At 36.2% G+C, this 19,357-nt stretch overlaps 4 protein-coding genes across 4 annotated transcripts; 3 read left to right on the top strand and 1 right to left on the bottom strand.

Annotated features, from left to right (window-relative positions):
• The first annotated feature begins 3,706 nt into the window (after window positions 1–3,706).
• On the top strand, window positions 3,707–4,459 carry LOC18033353 (21 kDa protein). The gene has a single exon (XM_006421652.2). The coding sequence runs from the start codon at window positions 3,783–3,785 to the stop codon at window positions 4,383–4,385; it is 603 nt and encodes a 200-aa protein (XP_006421715.1). The 5' UTR covers window positions 3,707–3,782; the 3' UTR covers window positions 4,386–4,459.
• Window positions 4,460–6,915: 2,456 nt separating this feature from the next.
• On the bottom strand, window positions 6,916–9,045 carry LOC18033181 (zinc finger MYM-type protein 1). Its single transcript, XM_024188510.1, has one exon. It carries the CDS (start codon window positions 9,043–9,045, stop codon window positions 6,916–6,918), a length of 2,130 nt encoding a protein of 709 aa, XP_024044278.1.
• A 2,985-nt stretch (window positions 9,046–12,030) lies between these two features.
• On the top strand, window positions 12,031–12,498 carry LOC18033328 (pectinesterase inhibitor 7). The gene has a single exon (XM_024188501.1). The coding sequence runs from the start codon at window positions 12,031–12,033 to the stop codon at window positions 12,496–12,498; it is 468 nt and encodes a 155-aa protein (XP_024044269.1).
• Window positions 12,499–18,313: 5,815 nt separating this feature from the next.
• On the top strand, window positions 18,314–19,357 carry LOC18033190 (21 kDa protein). The gene has a single exon (XM_006421649.2). It carries the CDS (start codon window positions 18,535–18,537, stop codon window positions 19,120–19,122), a length of 588 nt encoding a protein of 195 aa, XP_006421712.1. The 5' UTR covers window positions 18,314–18,534; the 3' UTR covers window positions 19,123–19,357.

The following is a 19,357-nucleotide window of genomic DNA, read 5'->3' as shown; positions in this document are numbered from 1 at the left end:
TTGGCCATGCCTGTTTCCACTGTGGCATTTGAGTCAGTATTTAGCACTGGTGGGTGTGTTCTTGATCCACATCGGTGCTCACTATCTACAAGGACGGTGGAGGCATTAATTTGCACACAAAATTGGCTACGTTCAACTCCGATAAATCTTGATGAAGCAATAGATGAGATCGAACATATTGAGATAGGTAAAATGTAGCAATTTAACTTTTATTTTATTTTTTGATTATTATTTGACTTTATATTGTTATTCTATTTTAAAAATTGACATTTTTTTTATCTTATACGTATAGAGATTTTGGGCGCTGACAAGAACATATTTGATGAAGCTTGATGGCATTTGATGGGATATAAGGGTAAATATTTATTAATTTGTTTACTAAATAAATTTTTTTATTTAATAAAATATTTTTATTTGTTATTTATATCAATTATGTTTATTTTGTTTAGGTTAAAGTACGAAACACAAATTGGAGATGGACGTTTTTTCTTTTGGTGTGTTTTATTTTGAGACTTTCAATGTATTATTGTGGCTTTATTTGAACAATTAATTTTGATATTATATTAATGTATTATTGCAACTTTATTTGAACAATTAATTTTGGTGTGTTATATTTTAAAACTTTGAACGTATTATTATAGTTTTATTTGAACAATTAATCTCGATGTGTTATATTTTAAAATTTTGAATGTATTATTAAAACGAACAATTAATTTGTTTAAATTTTATTCAATTTTAAATTTAATTGGTAGTAAAATTATTTTATATTAGATTTTTTTAATTTCATTAGTTTATGGATTGGAGAGAACTAAAATTTTTAATTCGCAAATCAATTCGCAAAATGATGGATTTGGATATGGATTGAGTTAAATTCGCATCCGATCCGCAGATGTATGGATTGGATATGAATTGAGTCAAATCCGTATCCGATCCGCAGATGTATGGATTGGATTTGGATTGAATTTAATCAATCCGTGGATTGGATTGGATTGGATTGAAAAATTATAATCCGCAAAATCATGGATCAGATATGGATTGATGTCCAATCCGTAAAATCTGATCTGCGAACACCCCTAATAGTTGGATTTGAAAATGTGAGAGAAGGTTTCATCAAGTTGGCTTTTTGCCTTTTTATGGGCTCTACAATTATGGGGTATTTTTGAAATAATATTAATATTTCTTGTTTAAAAAGAAATACATTTGATAAAAGCACTTGGATAATAACTGATTTTATAAAGTAAATATAGTTAGGACATTGAGAATGAAACATTAAAATTGAGGTTAATTTTAAAACAATTAAATATATTTGTAGTTTTTAAATTACTTCAATAATAAATATTAAAAATCCAATACAAGGGTATATTTGTCTAGATGAAAAATTCTAAAATTCCTTTCTTTTACTAATTTTATCTTAAAACGAACAAAGGAAATTAAACTCCCTATCCTTTTCTTCTTCTTCTTCTTTCCTTTCTCCACCTCTCTTTTCCTCTCCTCTCATCTCCTCTCTTTCCCTACAATCGAACATAGCCTTAGGGATTGTTTGGTATGTTGGATTGGATTACATTGGATTGGATCGGATTGAATAAGATAAGATTGGATTGGATAATATTGGGTTATATATAATATTATGTTGTGTTTGGTGCAATATTAGATTGGATTATAAATAATCATGTCTTATATTATAATATTACACTTTACAAGTTGTTATTATTATTATTATTATTATTATTATTATTATTATAAACTAAAATTTTGTATTATTAATTATACAAATCAACCTCAATGATATTAATGAAATATAAATCATAATTTAAATAATTTTTATTTTGTTAAATATATTTATTATATATTTATTATTTTTATTCAATAATATATTATTTTATAAAAATTCGAATTTTTGAATATTAATTTTATAATTAATTTATAATGTAAATTTTAAATTACAAAAATATTTAATAATTAAATAAATTAAAATGGAATTTTAATTTAATCTGAAATTAATAATGATTTTTAGTTTATTTGTTATTTACATGATTAAAATCAAATTTTTATTACATTTATCACATATTACTATAATTTTAATATTTATAAATTATTATGTTTAATTGAGTTATCAATATAATTCAGTACTAACTAATCCCATGAGTCCCCGGGATAATTTCTTTTACAAAATTAACATTAACTTGTGAGCGCGGAATAACTAAATCCCAATACTTTTGACAGAACTAAGCATGAGACTAGGATAAAATTTTTTAAAAAAATTCTCATACACCATCGAGTTATGCTAAAAAACATTTTGTTTATTTCGATGAGATGGGTGGACGAACCATCCCAATTCGAAAGGTCTTCCTGCTATTTAGTATTACATCGATGGCTTCGCTTGCATCACCCGGCATCAATGGTTTTGATATGGAATTAATAGTATTTTTGGAATAATTACTAGTCAATAAGAATTTTTAATACGTTTTCCCTAAGATTTGTTAAATTAAGAATCAAGGGCAATTGTTTTTGGAAGTGCATTAATTGTGATCTATCCCACCACCACCGATTATGATTCAATTTTGAAAGGTAAACGTAAATGTGAAAATATGCTTTTATTAAAATGTAACAACAAATTTATATACAATGATGAATTAACTAATGTACCAATCTTTTAACATTCTTATGTCAAGTGTGCGTTTATATTCATAATATTATGTGCGGTTGAGAACTAACTATCTTCTTTTTATTATTATTATTTTTTATCTTAATCAAGAGGTATTCAGGACCATTTTTTTATTATTATTTAATAACTTGCAATCACACATCCTTATAAAAAGTCAACATGAAAATTTAACACTAACTACAAGTGATGTGATACAAAAAGAGGAAACTGAAGCCGTCCAAATCTTTACATAATAAAGAGAGAATATATACGATTAATTGTAGAGCTTGATTTGGAAGGAAGATATTCATATGCAGGAGAATCTTCAATTTGAAAGAGGATCGTCGTAAGTTTTGAAAGGGATCACATCTTAATTTGTCCTGAATAGCTGGAAATCCAAATCCATACTAAAATCTTTATATTCAATTAATCCTCTCAATTTCCTTTAGTATGATCCGTAATTATCTTTATATTTATACGTTATGCAATTAGTAAAATGAAATAGACAATTTAACTAGAATACTGGGTGGAGGTGTGAACAAACATTGTGAAATTGATATTACACACACATATATATAAAGTATGCGAAAGAAAATTTCTATAATTTTATTTGGAATTTTCCTTGAACCGTTTAGCGCTATACTTGGTTTTCTTGTTTAAGTTAGATCGGCCTCTTTTATACTTATTATTTTCCTAATTAATTAGTTATAGTTACGGGATAAATGTTCTTTTTAGTCTTTAAAATTTTAAAAATTACTACAAAATGTCAATATCGTATATGTTTTCGTTAAAATCAAGTTAATTATTTTGAAGTTTTTACATGATGCATTTCATGTTTGTTTGAATTTTAAGTTATATTAGATAAAAAGAAAATTAATTTTTTTTTTTTAAAAAAATTAAGTCCAAAAGTAATGACAAAGACGTTCTAAATAATCAAAAAGAAGAGGACTAACAGGATAATTGGCCCAACCCCTGCCAGGACCAAAGGGGAATTTTACCTTTTGCAGGAAAGAAAATCCCAACAAGGAAAGCAACTCCTCTATAAATATGTCAATCTGATTACTCGGTAGCCACAATCCCCATTCAGTTCTCAGTTCAAGAAAGAACAAACAGTTGCTATCTAAATCATAATAAAATCATGGCAAGAATTGCCAATCTCTTGTTGGCACTCTCTGTTTTATGCATTATGGGCATGGCCAAAGCAGGCACAATCACTGAGCTACCTAGTCATAATGGTGACTCAATCTTCATTGAAACATCATGCAAATCCACCAGATATCGCACAGTCTGCGTGCAATCTCTCTTGCCTTACGCCTACAAAATCCAACGAAGCCCGCTGCAGATGGCGCTGGAAGCCTTGTCCGTGAGCCTCTCCAGGACTAAGTCCGCAGACTCATTTGTGTCAAATCTTGTAAAACACAAGGACTTGAAGCCAAGGGAGCAACAACCAATTGACGACTGCCTGCAGTTGATGGGTGATTCGATTGACCGGCTTAGCAAGTCGGTTCAAGAACTGAGAGGAATCAGTGGAGCAAATGATCGTGACTTTTTGTGGCACATTAGCAATGTTCAAACATGGGTTAGTGCTGCTTTGACTGATGATGATACTTGTCTTGATGGGCTGGCCGCCTTGGATGGTGAGGTGAAGGATTCCATTAGGACTAGGGTTTCAAATGTTGCTGAAGTCACCAGCAATGCACTTGCCTTGGTTAACCAGCTTGCCAAAACACAATTAGAATAACGGTGAATGTTTGTTGATATTTGATAATAAAGCATTATTGCATTTGAATTTGGGTACTTTAATTTATGACCTCAGTTCATTTGCGATTTTGAACAATATCGTAATATGTATTATGATTTTTTATTTTTTATTTTTTATTAATATTATATAACTTTCCATATTTTTTTGTGTGTAGAATTTCAGTTTTCCACCTAGTCTAAAAACAGATGTTCTTCTAACAATGGGTCTCCCATTATTTAAGAAATTAATTACCAATCATATATACACACACACTTGACAAAAACTTGAACTATGATCCTTGGCCTTGACATCTCTTCAATGCTCCTCTTGCGCTCAAACGGTGTACTCAATCTAAGTCGCATTAATGAAAATAAATCTCAATACTCAATGTTTGCCAATCAATTCATAGATATTTGGTTGATTAATTTTGGTCCATAATCAAATTCTTCAATTTATAATTGTATTATTTTGTATACGTTTTGTGTTGTCAGTTCACAAAGGGGAGTGAATCAAAGATACGAAAGAACTAACAACCATCATGAACTGGCCCACGTATGATCGATCAAAGCCATTGGCGAAGAATTTGCTTTCGCTGGCAGAGATCAGAGGAAATGATAATCTCGCCAATGGATTATTAAATAAACTAAACATTACAATCATAATCATTGTATACCTAAAGATTATTTGTCAGATTAAAAAAAGAACCATACGCGTCCATTCCTTATTAGCTTGTTATTGTTATGAAAATATTTTTCTATATAAGACGTATCATGGTACCCTTTTTTTATGTATATATCATAATCCGCAATTATGTTCACGTTTACAAATTCAATAATGATAAAGGAATTATAGTTTTTCTTTTTTAAAAAAAGAAAAGAAAAGAAAACTCATGAATTATTATTTTATTTAGAACAATTCTATACGCAACAACTGTATCGGATACCTAATTTCTTTTCCACCCCCGGAAGAAAAAATCAGTGAGCTAGGTTGGCGAAATAAAAGGTTGGAATGATTTAATTTGGTAGCAAAGCCAGAAAATTGACCTAAATCAATTGGTCACATGCTACGGAGACAGATGGATACCTAGCTTGTCCAATGTTTTATTAGTGCATTACTTTTTATTTAATTAAACATGCGCTAACTACACTCTATACTTTTTTATCTATAGTGTATTAATGTTTGAAATAAAGAAAAAAAATATGGAGATGCAGTTTGTTTAATTAAATAGGTTAGAGAAACTATTTTATCCAAAATTTTAGTTTAGATAGTGATGCAGCGAAAGTTTAATGTTCAAAATATTCCGTTGATTCTAAAGAATACCGGAACAAAAGAACAACTAAATTCACGTTGATTCAAAAGAATACCGCGAACTTAGGGGTTAAGACTCGTTGATTCCGTAGAATACCGAGAATTAACTAAACTCAAATACTCACAAAGAGATTTGAAAATTGAAAATATTATTGAAATCGAACATATATATTCCAAAAGATACAAAAGACACTTATTTATACTAACTAAGAGACTTATCATAATTTGATTAGAAAACCTATTTTAATAAGACTTATACCTAAATTAGGAATATTACTCAAATAAGCAATGCCTAAACAATAAAACTCTAAATAGGAAACCAAATTAAAGTAGAATACAAATTAATTAAAATATTCCTAAATATTATAAATTTAAATCTAATTAAGATTTCTTCAATTTCTTGCTCTGCATCATTCCCGCCAGGCTTGAGAGAATTCGTCCTCGAATTTTGTATGTTGTAGTCTTCAAGAACATCTTCATGTGCATAAGGATTAATTTTTAAAACAGAGCTTCGACATAGACAACGAACTTTAAATTTTCCAACTTTTGTAATAACGTCCATCCAATCAGGGGCGGATCTCAGGAGAAAATTTAAGGGGGGCCAAATTTAAACTTATAATTTTGATACTATTAGAAGTAATAAATTACAACCAGACCAAATCATCCAAAAAATAGTAAGATACTAAATGAAAACAATTTTACATTTATAATTCATTAAGGAAGATGATTACAAAGCAAAAGAGCCTCCACCCATACAAAATTTCAAGTCTTAAAGTACTGAAGCTATCAAAAGAAAATAAAAAACTTAAACAGAAACCATCATAACTATAAAGGGAAAAAGCTTCCTCAAGCAACAAAATATTCTTAACATAAGATACTAAACCCACCAAAATCAGGATCTCCAACATTAAAATGGAATACGACGTTCTTTCATATCTCGAAACTCGTTGACTATTGATTCAATACTTAATTTTTCTGCAATTTCCCTTTCAATGTACATAATCAATGAATCTGTAAGAAATTCATCCTCCATTTTATTGTGAAGTCTTGTCTTTACTATACGCATAGCCGAAAATGATCGTTCTGTAGTTGCAGTAGACACTGGAAGAGTTAGCACAAGAACAATTATTCTATAGACAAGGGGGAATATTGTTGCTTTTCTAGTACTAACCAACCATTGGCTCAAGTCAGAAATGGTCGACAAACTTTTGAACTCTGGATGTTAAACTACATTATACTCATAATGCTCAAGTTGGATTTTTAAATTCATTTTATCAACGTCTGTAAAATCTGCTAGATAAAACTTGTCAGCCAATTGACAAACATCACCAATTCTAAATGACTCCCTACATTCACGAGGATCAAGTGCTGAACTAAGTATAAGCAATTGCACTGAATGTTCATTAAATCGACTACTTAACTCTTGTAATTGGCAATCTATAACAGCATAAAACAAATTTACCCTATAATGTTCAGCAACAGTGAAGTTATCTTCTTGACGCCGAGCTCGACCTTGTCTTGCAACATACTGAGCATTCATTTCTGGAATATCTATATTTCTAACCTCACAAAATGATTTCACTTGATTAAGCAAAGTAATCCACCCATCATCTCTAAATTTCTGTATAAGTGCTTTAGTTGATGAAACAAGATGCATAGCATGTAAAATATCTTGAGATTTAGATTGCAAAGCTTGGCAAAGTATATCAGTGATTGCCATAATTTCTTTCATGAGGTGCAAGATAAAAACAAACTCAAAACTAGTCATTGCCTCATATGCAGCATCAACATCTCCTCGTTGGAAAGCATTAGTGCCATCTTCAATAATATTAAGTAGAACAGAACATGTTGCACTGAACATTGTTATTAAATTGGAGACTGACTTGAAGTGAGAACTCCATCGAGTATCCCCAGGCCTTTGTAAAGTGCCAATTTGATTAAGCCCTCTCCCACTCTCAAGCTCATCAATGGAAATCATGTACTCAATGTCAGCAGCTTGAGCACATTTCAGTTCTTCATTGCGCTTACAAGAAGCACCAACAATATTCACAACCGAAGACAGTTTAGTAAAGAAATGATGAATAGGAACAATCTCATGAGATACTGCAACTAAAGCCAATTGTAGTCGATGGGCCAAACAATGAATGTAGTAAGCATATGGACAATCTTTCAAAATTAAAGCTTGTAAACCATTCCACTCACCCCGCATGTTACTTGCACCATCATATCCTTGCCCTCGAATATTTTGAATACTTAAATGATTATGAGACAGTAGAGAGTATATCCCATCTTTCAAAGTCACTGCAGAAGTGTTAGAGACATGAACAAGTCCAAAAAAACGTTCTCGCACAAAACCATCTTTGTCAACAAATCTCAAAACTACAGCCATTTGTTCTTTCTTCGATTCATCACGTGATTCATCTACAATTAAACAAAACTTTGCATCACCTATTTCTTCACGAATTGCCTTTTTTACTTTCATGGAAAAGACATGTAAAATTTCTTTTTGAATATTTGGTGATATATAGGAGGCATGTTTTGGAGCTTTATCAAGTATAACATCTGTAATCTTTTCATTATTAGAGGCAAATGCTTTAAGTAATTGCAGAAAATTTCCACGATTTAATGAATTTTTGCTCTCATCATGGCCTCTAAAAGAACAACCTTGAAAAGCTAAGTATCTAATTGCTTCAACTGTAGTCTTTAACCGCAGTTTATTATTTTCAATTTCATGAGAGGAATAACGATTAAATACCTGTGGCAGATGCTGAGATTGCCTCATCAAATCCTCACATGATTTTTCAGCCTTTTTATGAGATGAATTCAGATCCTTTTCCACATGATTAAGGAAGGCACAATTTTTCCCATCTTTAACCTTTCTCCAGACATTAAACCCATTAACAGTATAAGCCTTACATTTTGGATGTGCAGATGGTGTATTAAAGAGATAACATGGTAGACAAAAAGCAGCATCTTTTATAGGTGAATATTCCAACCAAGAAGGAAAAGAATCGAACCATGAAGATTGAAAACGACGACGGTGCTTTTCTGGTCCAGATTTGGGATACTCTGAAATTCTTGGTTGATATGGACCGGCCATTATGTATGCTCTACGAATTTCATCCCGTTGATTAACATCATGAACCCATATTTGTGGACGCAACCCTGGATCACGCTCCAAAAGTTTAGTAATAACTGGATCTGTCTCAATTCTTTGAGCTTTTAAAGGTGGATTTCCAAAATTTGGTGAATTGGTAAGTGAGACTTGTGAATTTTCAATATTTGGAGATTTGGTATTGGCTTCTGCATTTTTCCTTTTGAAGTATTGATTAATTTTTGATGGCTTACTCATGTTTGCTGCTGGGAAATTTAGGGATTTCGGTTGAGTTGCAGGTGATTTTTGGGATATGATATTCGCGATCGCGATTTTTGGCTGATGTTCTGAGTTTTATGGCTGATTTCTTTTTTCTTTTTTGTTTTAATCATTTTGATGGCATTGTAAGTGGCTTTAGTGGGCTCTCGGGCTGCATAAAATCAAATATTTTAACGAAAGTTTGCTTTCATTTTAAAAATAAAAGTTGTTTTAATCATTTTGATGCCATTTTAAGTGGGCTCTTGGGCTGCATAAAATCAAACACTTTAACGAAAGTTTGATTTCTTTTTAAAAATAAAAGTGGGCTTTTGGGATTATTTAATTGTTTTAATTATTTTACTTTTAGGTTTATAAAATTACAATATTATCTAATTTATAACTTTATATATTAATTGTACAGGGGCCAATGTAGACATTTCACATAAATTATTCATATTTCATTTACAAATTTCAAAATATTTTAAAATCTTGGGGGGGCCATGGCACCCTTTGGTCTTATAGAGGGTCTGCCACTGCATCCAATCACTCCAATAGCGTAAAATAAATTCTTCTATCAACAACTTCTCTAATAATGTCTTCTCATATTGTTCGTGTCGAACTTCAACATAGTTGAGGAAAAACAATTTCTTTTCATAATCCATTAATTGTTGAAAAATATCACAACTCTTTTTGTCTTCTTTTGGCAAATCAAGAGAACAACAAGAGATTGTATCAACAACTATCTCTCTTTCCTCCACAAGATCAAAAGATGGATGAACCATTACCTCTTCTCGTCCCACAATATCAAGATACTCATCAAATTTCGGCAATTGATCCAAATCAATGTCTTTGTATTGAGGATTTGTTGTAGACACGAATGACCAATTAATATTCTCCTCGGAAGGAATAATATTGTCGAGAGAAACAAAGTTACCATTTTCCTCATTATCCTCATAACAAACATCATCATGAACAACTTCATCGAATCCATATGTCTGCTTTACGTGTAAAGATTTTCTATCTCGAAGTTTCTCTAAATCTTGAGAAATCAAACGTAAAATCCTCAACATCCTATTTAATACTTCTTTCAAGACAAAATCTTCACGGCGATGTTGTCGTTTCATGAATCAATTTTTTTTTTTTTAGATTTGAAGCTAAATGGAAAAATCAAAAAGGGAAAAAAGGAAAAGTTTGGTGGTAGATGGAGTTAGATTGGTGATACCAGGTTTTGGCTCTGATACCAAGCTGATGCAACGGAAGTTTAATGTTCAAAATATTCCGTTGATTCTAGAGAATACCGGAACAAAAGAACAACTAAATTCACGTTGATTCAAAAGAATACCGCGAATTTAGGGGTTAAGACTCGTTGATTCCGTAGAATACCGAGAATTAACTAAACTCAAATACTCACAAAGAGATTTGAAAATTGAAAATTGAAAATATTATTGAAATCAAACATATATGCTCCAAAAGATACAAAAGACACTTATTTATACTAACTAAGAGACTTATCCTAATTTGATTAGAAAACCTATTTTAATAAGACTTATACCTAAATTAGGAATATTACTCAAATAAGCAATGCCTAAACAATAAAACTCTAAATAGGAAACCAAATTAAAGTAGAATACAAATTAATTAAAATATTCCTAAATATTATAAATTTAAATCTAATTAAGATTTCTTCAATTTCTTGCTCTGCATCAGATAGGTAAGAGTTAAACAATATATTAAAAATTTTCTCAAGGGAGTGGAATGACTATGATTTGAGACAGATGTTCATAAATAGGCTAAAAGACAAGAGTTAAAAGTGAGCTAGAAAATTGAAGAAATTGGTGTAAGAATTTTACAAAAGGATTTTAAACTTGAGATCTTGACTCTAATATCATGTTAGAGAAATCACTTAATTCAAGAGCTTAATTTCATAGGAAAATGTCCAACAATAGTTATGGCCCATTTGAGATTATTTTTGAAAGGCTTAAAAATAATTTTGAAAAACTAAAAATTAATTTTGACGTTTGGTAAAATTCTTTAGAAATCACTTTGTACAGAATCATCCCATTCTACAGCATATTTTGAAAAGAAATGAAGGTGTATCCATCAAAATATGTTTTGCAAAATCAATTTTGTATTTAGTCCAATTCCATATATACCCTCACATTTATTATAAAATTTAAAAATTATTCTTATTTGATTAGGCAATAAAATTATTAAATTTAGAGAAGTTATCATTATTCCCAAATACCAATTATTTTTTGATAAAAAAATATTTTAATTATTATTTATTAATGTAAACCATAAAAAAAATACATATGAATGTTTATGTATATGTAAATAAATTTCGTTTAACATTATGTTCATTTTAGACATTTGCATTCGTAGAGCAGTTCCATTTGAAGATTTACCAGACACATACAATCACTATTAGAACTCACAAAACTTTTAAAAATAAATTGTCAAATATTTAATTGATTTTTTTCACAGCTCATTATTTCTATTGCACAGCTAACAACAATTATTTTGCAAGTTACAATATTATCAAACCGACTCTTAATAAGACACGTATTAATAAATTTATTAATCACTCAATTTCGACTTTTAGAGAAATATGAGGTTAAAATTTATAATTGGCTCTATCTGAAATAATAAAGCTTTAAAGGACAATTTTGTAAGCCTCATATTAATGAGGTTCATATCATATACACTTTACTTACATACAAGCTAAAGAATACTTATGATAAATGTTAGCTACAAGATAATTACAAAACTAATTACAAGACAAACTATAATGGCAAGAATATGAAAGTACCATATCAGACTCCATCGCTATCGTGCTCTCCTGGACCTCTTTGTTGGTTTTTGGGTGGGGGGTGTTGGGGAAGAGCAGGCAACAGTCTCGAGAAAAGCTTTGAACTAAAAAGCCCCGCTTTAAATACCGGACCATGTTAGTCACATTTCTCATAATTGTATCAAATTTATAAAAGCATGGCAAGAACATCCAGTTCGGTGTTTCTACTCTTAGTTTTGTACATTACTTGCACGACAATATTGGCTAGTAGGCACATCACCGTGAAGCTGTCGTGCAATAATGACACAAGCTTCGTTGAAACATCGTGCAAATCCACCACCTATCCTACAGTATGCGTGCAGTATCTCTTGCCTTACGCCAGTAAAATCCAACGAAGCCCCAAAAAGGTGGCGCTAGTGGCCTTGTCCAGGAGCGTAGTAAATGTTCACTCCTGTCAAAACAGAAAAAAACTCAAGAACTTGAAGCCAATAGAGTATGAAGCAATTGCAGATTGCTTAGTCGTTTTGAGTGATTCTGAGGAATTAAGAATTCGATTCAGGAGCTGGAGCACTTGGGTCAATGTTGTAACATGGGTCAGTGCTGCCTTCACCAATGAAGACATCGGTCTTGATGGTTCTCAAATAAGGATATGGATGGTAAAGTGAAGGATTCCATTAGAGCTAAGGTTGTTACGGTTGATAAGATCACCAGCAATGCATTGGCATTGGTTGAAAAGTTTGCTAAAACATGTTGATGCGAGATTCTGGTTGTCCTCGTTTTACGACCAGGGTCTCTGCTCGATCAACTTCACCTCGACCAGGATCTCTCCTCGTAAAGCTTCTTCTCCAGAGGTTCCTGCGCACACAGACAGGTCAGAGTACGCCGGTTGTTTTCCCGGCGCAAACCCTCCGACGCTCAAGTCAGATATGAAGGTTCGGGGAACGCTTACCACAAATCTTATGGCTGTTAGGTTGTTTTCTCTCTTTTAGAATTTCTTTTCTAATCTCAAAAATGCTAACCTATTTACCTTCGTTGGCTACCTTTTTATAGGCTTCCTCTGAATCCCAGTTTTCCGCTTTCTTCGAGACGGTACGGGACTCTGACTGCCGCGTTATGGGCAAACGTGGGATCTTGCGTGTTACGCCACGGTTCTGGGGAAAGCGTGGCTGTCGTGGTTTTGTGAGATCTTGTTTCCGCTTTTTTGGGGGACGGTATGGGACTCCGACTGCTGCGTTATGCTGCGTTATGGGCAAACGTGGGATCTTACGTGTTACGCCACGGTTCTGGGGAAAGCGTGGCTGTCGTGCCTAGATTCTCGGGCTGGAGAGCATGCCTTGCCAACTGCCGTCGACCGGGTCTCCTCGCCTCTCGACCTCTAGCCGGAATGGCCTTATGCCTCTTACAGGAAATTTGCCTCGCGGATGACGTGCTCGTGGACGAGCAGGATATTTCTGCTCCTGTTCCCCCGCGCACCAGGCTTTTACGGAACACACCGGTTCGCAGAACTCTGCCATCAGATATCTGCTCACCATGCCTGGTCTCGTCGACGTATTTCTCCCAAACACCGGTCCCCCAGTTTCTGGTGTTGGGTAATGTAGTGGACCAGCAGTAGAAACTCGTTAGTACTCGCTCGCGTGGGATTGGAAAAGGCTGCCAAGAATCACGTCGCATTTAATTGCGGACGAGGTGACGTGGCAGAAATCCCCCCCTCCATTTGAATTTCAAACCGACGGTTATGAGACCCTCGGGATTCGGCGCTGTAAAATGCTGGCAACCCAAGAGTCCGTCCTCATTAGGAAAACCAAATCCTCTCTGTTAATTATTAACAAATTAATAAAAATGTTTTTTGATTACTTTCTTGTGTTGTAATTATGAGTTAATTTTCGTTTGAGAATCTGCTTGTCTTTGTCTAGACGAGCAGGTTCCGGCTTTGCTCATGGTTTTGCCACACGCTTTTGAAGATTCTTCAATGCCTGGGATTCGGCTCGCCTTCGCGCGGTCGAGCAGATCCTGGCATGCTTGGCATCTGTCTCGCCATAAAACAGGCTGTGAGACTTGGTGAGCCTTTGCATGCCTCAGGAATTTCTTCGAATGCTTTGGAGTCTGCTCGCCTTCTCGTGGTCGAGCAGATCCTGGCATGCTTGGCTTCTGTCTCGCCATAAGACAGGCTTTGAGACTTTGTTGAGCCTTTGCATGATTTAGCGAATTCTTCGATGCTTGAGGATTCTGCTCGCCTTCACGTGGCCGAGCAGATCCTGGCATGCTTGGCTTCTGTCTCGCCATAAAACAGGCTTTGAGACTTGGTGAGCCTTTGCATGCCTCAGGAATTTCTTCGAATGCTTTGGAGTCTGCTCGCCTTCTCGTGGTCGAGCAGATCCTGGCATGCTTGGCTTCTGTCTTGCCATAAGACAGGCTTTGAGACTTTGTTGAGCCTTTGCATGCCTTTGATTCTTCAAGGATTGGGATGCTGCTCGCCTTCTCGTGGCCGAGCAGATCCTGGCATGCTTGGCTTCTGTCTCGCCATAAGACAGGCTTTGAGACTTTGTTGAGCCTTTGCATGCCTTTGATTCTTCAAGGATTGGGATTCTGCTCGCCTTCTCGTGGCCGAGCAGATCTTGGCATGCTTGGCTTCTGTCTCGCCATAAGACAGGCTTTGAGACTTGGTGAGCCTTTGCATGCCTCAGGAATTTCTTCGAATGCTTTGGAGTCTGCTCACCTTCTCGTGGTCGAGCAGATCCTGGCATGCTTGGCTTCTGTCTCGCCATAAGACAGGCTTTGAGACTTTGATGAGCCTTTGCATGCCTTTGAATCTTCAAGGATTGGGATGCTGCTCGCCTTCTCGTGGCCGAGCAGATTCTGGCATGCTTGGCTTCTGTCTCGCCATAAGACAGGCTTTGAGACTTTGATGAGCCTTTGCATGCCTTTGGGAATTTTCTCGGTTTCAAGCGAAAGAAATTCCTCGACGTTCCATTAATGGCAGGATTCGACTTACATGAAATTGTTTGGACATAAAGCGTGAAAGATAAACGATAATGAGCATGAGCAAAAATAGCTTTCAAATGTGAACAAGTCTTACTGGAAGTATTTTCGGAGGTGTGCTGCGTTCCATGGGCGTTTCACCTCGTGGCCGTCCGTGCGAACCAGCTTGTAAGCTCCGGGTCCCGCTATCTGCTTGACTCTATATGGCCCTTCCCAATTCGGTCCCAGCACTCCTTGAGTCGAATCTTTGGTGCTCTGATTCACTCTTCTCAGTACCCAGTCTCCGACCCTGAATTGCCGTATGTTCACCTTCTGGTTATAATACCGAGCAACCCTCTGTTGGTAAATGACTGAGCGCTCGGCTGCTTGCTCCCTCCTTTCCGTTAGCAGATCAAGATTCAAACATATCTGCTCGTCGTTCTCCTGCTCATTGAAATGATTTGTCCGGTGTGTGGTCGTTCCTATCTCAGCCGGCACGACCGCTTCATGTCCGAAAGCCAAAGCGAACGGTGTCTCCCCAGTTGCGGTTTCGTGGGTTGTTCTGTATGCCCATAGCACACCTGACAGTTCGTCAACCCACGCACCCTTTTTTGCTCCAAGCCTGGTTTTCAAAAGCCTCTTGATGGTCTTGTTGACTGCTTCTACTTGTCCATTCGATTGAGGGTGAGCAGGCGAGCAATACTTCAGCTCTATCCCGAGGTTCTGGCAGAAATCCCTGAAGCTGTGATTATCGAACTGCCTGCCATTATCCGTTACCAAGGCATAAGGGATCCCTTATCGACAGACCAGGTTTCTCCACACGAAGTCTGTTGTTTTTTTCTCTGTGATCCTGCTAAGGGCTTCTACCTCTATCCACTTCGTGAAGTAATCTATGGCAACTATTGCATGTGTTGCCTTAACTCTGTTTCCTCTGCATTCACCACCCCGTCGTCCTCGTCACCAGTCTGTCTTGCCGGGGACTGCTCTCTTTCTCTATGAAATTCTCCCCGCAGAGGTACGTTACCTCTCTCACCACCAAATCTCCCAGTGGTTTGACTTCTCTCCGCACTATCGGGACCTGGTGCCACTCCACCGCCTCTCACCCTTCCCTCTTGGGTTACCCTTCGCTCGCTCTGCAGCTCATGCAGGATGGTTGTCAATGTCTCCATCTACTTTTCCATCCGTTCCATCCGGTCGAACATGACTTTTTCCCGTGCTTCACTGACTATCTCCCTCAGCGTCACGGAATCGTTAAGCCTCCTATCACCCCCTTGTGCACTACTTCCTCCTGTCTCCATTGCTTTTCACTTGCTTCACCCCTCTTCTTGCTATCAACATAAGCTTTTTGCTCTCATCCCCACAGACGGTGCCAAAATGTTGATGCGAGATTCTGGTTGTCCTCGTTTTATGACCAGGGTCTCTGCTCGATCAACTTCACCTCGACCAGGATCTCTCCTCGTAAAGCTTCTTCTCCAGAGGTTCCTACGCACACAGACAGGTCAGAGTACGCCGGTTGTTTTCCCGGCGCAAACCCTCCGACGCTCAAGTCAGATATGAAGGTTCGGGGAACGCTTGCCACAAATCTTATGGCTGTTAGGTTGTTTTCTCTCTTTTAGAATTTCTTTTCTAATCTAAAAAATGCTAACCTATTTACCTTCGTTGGCTACCTTTTTATAGGCTTCCTCTGAATCCCAGTTTTCCGCTTTCTTCGAGACGGTACGGGACTCTGACTGCCGCGTTATGGGCAAACGTGGGATCTTGCGTGTTACGCCACGGTTCTGGGGAAAGCGTGGCTGTCGTGGTTTTGTGAGATCTTGTTTCCGCTTTTTTGGGGGACGGTATGGGACTCCGACTGCTGCGTTATGCTGCGTTATGGGCAAACGTGGGATCTTACGTGTTACGCCACGGTTCTGGGGAAAGCGTGGCTGTCGTGCCTAGATTCTCGGGCTGGAGAGCATGCCTTGCCAACTGCCGTCGACCGGGTCTCCTCGCCTCTCGACCTCTAGCCGGAATGGCCTTATGCCTCTTACAGGAAATTTGCCTCGCGGATGACGTGCTCGTGGACGAGCAGGATATTTCTGCTCCTGTTCCCCCGCGCACCAGGCTTTTACGGAACACACCGGTTCGCAGAACTCTACCATCAGATATCTGCTCACCATGCCTGGTCTCGTCGACGTATTTCTCCCAAACAAAACACATTGAGAAATTGCACAAGTTTATGAAAGTGTCATCCATTTGATTAATATTTAAGTATATTGCACGTGACTAACAATAAACTCCACATTTTTTTCCCTTAACCATCGCGTTTTAGTTATTGAACCTCTGATTTTATGATTCCCTCGAATCAGTGGCTAAGTAGTCTTTAAACGAGATGCTTGCTCCCTATTTTCAGGGAGAAATACCTACAACATGAATGTTTAAATGAATTTACAAACAACTTAACAACCCCTTAATTTGATTAAACAAGCACAGCCTGGAGATAATCTTACATTAAAGGACTAACCTCAAGTTGATTAATCTTGAATTAGTAGTTGGTTAGTTTTGTAATTTACAAGTCCTTGCCTGTTTAATTCTCGTTGTGCAGTGAAAACAGAGATAATAAAACTCCTTGCACATATTTCGAAATTCCAACATAATTATTCAATCATAATATGGATCATGGCAAGAATAGGAGCTGTTTGATACAAGTATCGAACTGTTCGATGAATTGTCTCAATGAAGAAATACTCGGTGGGATAAGTTGGTATTTGAATTCTGGAACACAAGAGACACCAGCAAGGCCTGAGAATGAAGGTTCGTGAAGTTTCTAGAATCAGAGAGAAGATCAATGGACTGGACTGAGAAACAAGCGCTTAGGCTTTATTCTTTCTCTGCATTATATTCTTGCTTCTTGGTTCGGCTTTTAGTTCTCAGCAGATGTACACTTGCCTTGAATCTTGATGGGTTCTCTCTCTCATAATCCTGCGTGACTATTGTTGGGTCATTATGGGCCTGTTTATTTTGATTGGCCTTTTTTATAGTCTTTGTTGACTTAATTAATTTTTTTTTCAATTTTACTCCATAATTATGAGAGCCTCAAACTTTCATATGAATAAAGAACTTGAAGTGTAACTTTATGATAATATCCAAAAAGTAATCAAATAGAGACACCTTTTGTAAGATCTAGAGAGTATCATCAAAGCAAGAAACAAAGGAGAAAAAAAAATATATATTGTAAATTGTAAAATTTCTACAGGAAGCAGACATTCTATTGACCAGTAGTACACAGTTGTACCTATTTTGTTTTCCGGCCAAAATCAGAGGGCCTAGGGGCTGTCAAAAATGGTGGGAACGTGCCTTTAGTAAATACAATGAGTAATAATAATAACAAACACATGTCATGTGCTTTACGTTTTATTTAATCAACCTATAACTCCAATACACGTTACACTTTGTACCACTTGAGAATTTCTAAATAATGATTGTTTGAAAAATAAAAGTGTGGAGATGCAGTAATTGGAAAGAAATTCCATTGTATTTGCATTGACATTCTTTCGTAATGGTAGCCTACCTGAATGGGCGGGTCAATTACCTAAACTCTTCCAGAATCCCAAAAATCATGTGCTATTTAAATTATAAAATATGAATGAGCTCACAAAACCCTCTATAAAATCAAAGCCTGCTTAGTCAATCCAACTCAGTTTTTCAGTTAATAGCAAATACTTAGTTACTTTCAAGCTCTCTGCTATCTAAATTCTGAAAGCATGGAAAAAATAGCCAGTTTCTTATTGCTACTCTGTGTTTTGTACATCACTACTAGCACGGCCACAGCAGCAAGTGTTGACACAAGCTACGTGACGACCTCTTGCAAATCCACCACTTATCCTGCTCTCTGCATGCGGTCTCTCTCTGGTTACGCAAGAGTAATCCGCCGCAGCCCGCGGCAGATGTCACTTGTGGCCTTGTCCGTGAGCCTGTCCAGGACGAAGTCCGCATATTCATTTTTGACAAAACTGAAGAGATTCAAGAACTTGAAGCCTAGGGAGTCTAGAGCAATTGCGGACTGCTTGGAATTAATGGATGACTCTGTGGACCGGCTCAGCAAATCGTTTCAGGAGATGAAGAACTTGGGCCGAGTCAAGAGTCGGGACTTTTTGTTTCACATGAGCAACGTTCAAACCTGGGCTAGTGCTGCTTTGACCAATGGTAACACTTGTCTTGATGAGTTTGCGGACAAGTCCATGAATGGTAAGGTGAAGGATTCGGTTACTGCTCAGGTTGCGAATGTTGTTCAGGTCACCAGCAATGCATTGGGACTCGTTAACCAGTTTGCTAATAATAATAGACAATGAGACATGCCTTTGCGTTTTATATGGAGTATCAGTCAAAGTGTGCGTGAGGTTTTTTTTCTGTATTTTTTTTCAATTTGTATCCTCGTCATTTTCTCAGTTCATGGGATTGTTTTGAACATTATTGCCATGTGATACTTTGGTTTAGGCACTCACCACACATGGTCCTATTTTGGGCATGTAAGTTATAGTATGTAAGTTGCAATGCCCCATACGTAAAAGAAATCAATATATACAA

Source organism: Citrus clementina, unplaced genomic scaffold, assembly GCF_000493195.1.
Source record: "Citrus clementina cultivar Clemenules unplaced genomic scaffold, Citrus_clementina_v1.0 scaffold_9, whole genome shotgun sequence".
In the NCBI taxonomy this organism is placed as follows: Eukaryota; Viridiplantae; Streptophyta; class Magnoliopsida; order Sapindales; family Rutaceae; genus Citrus; species Citrus x clementina.
This window is presented reverse-complemented; position numbering and strand designations above follow the sequence as displayed.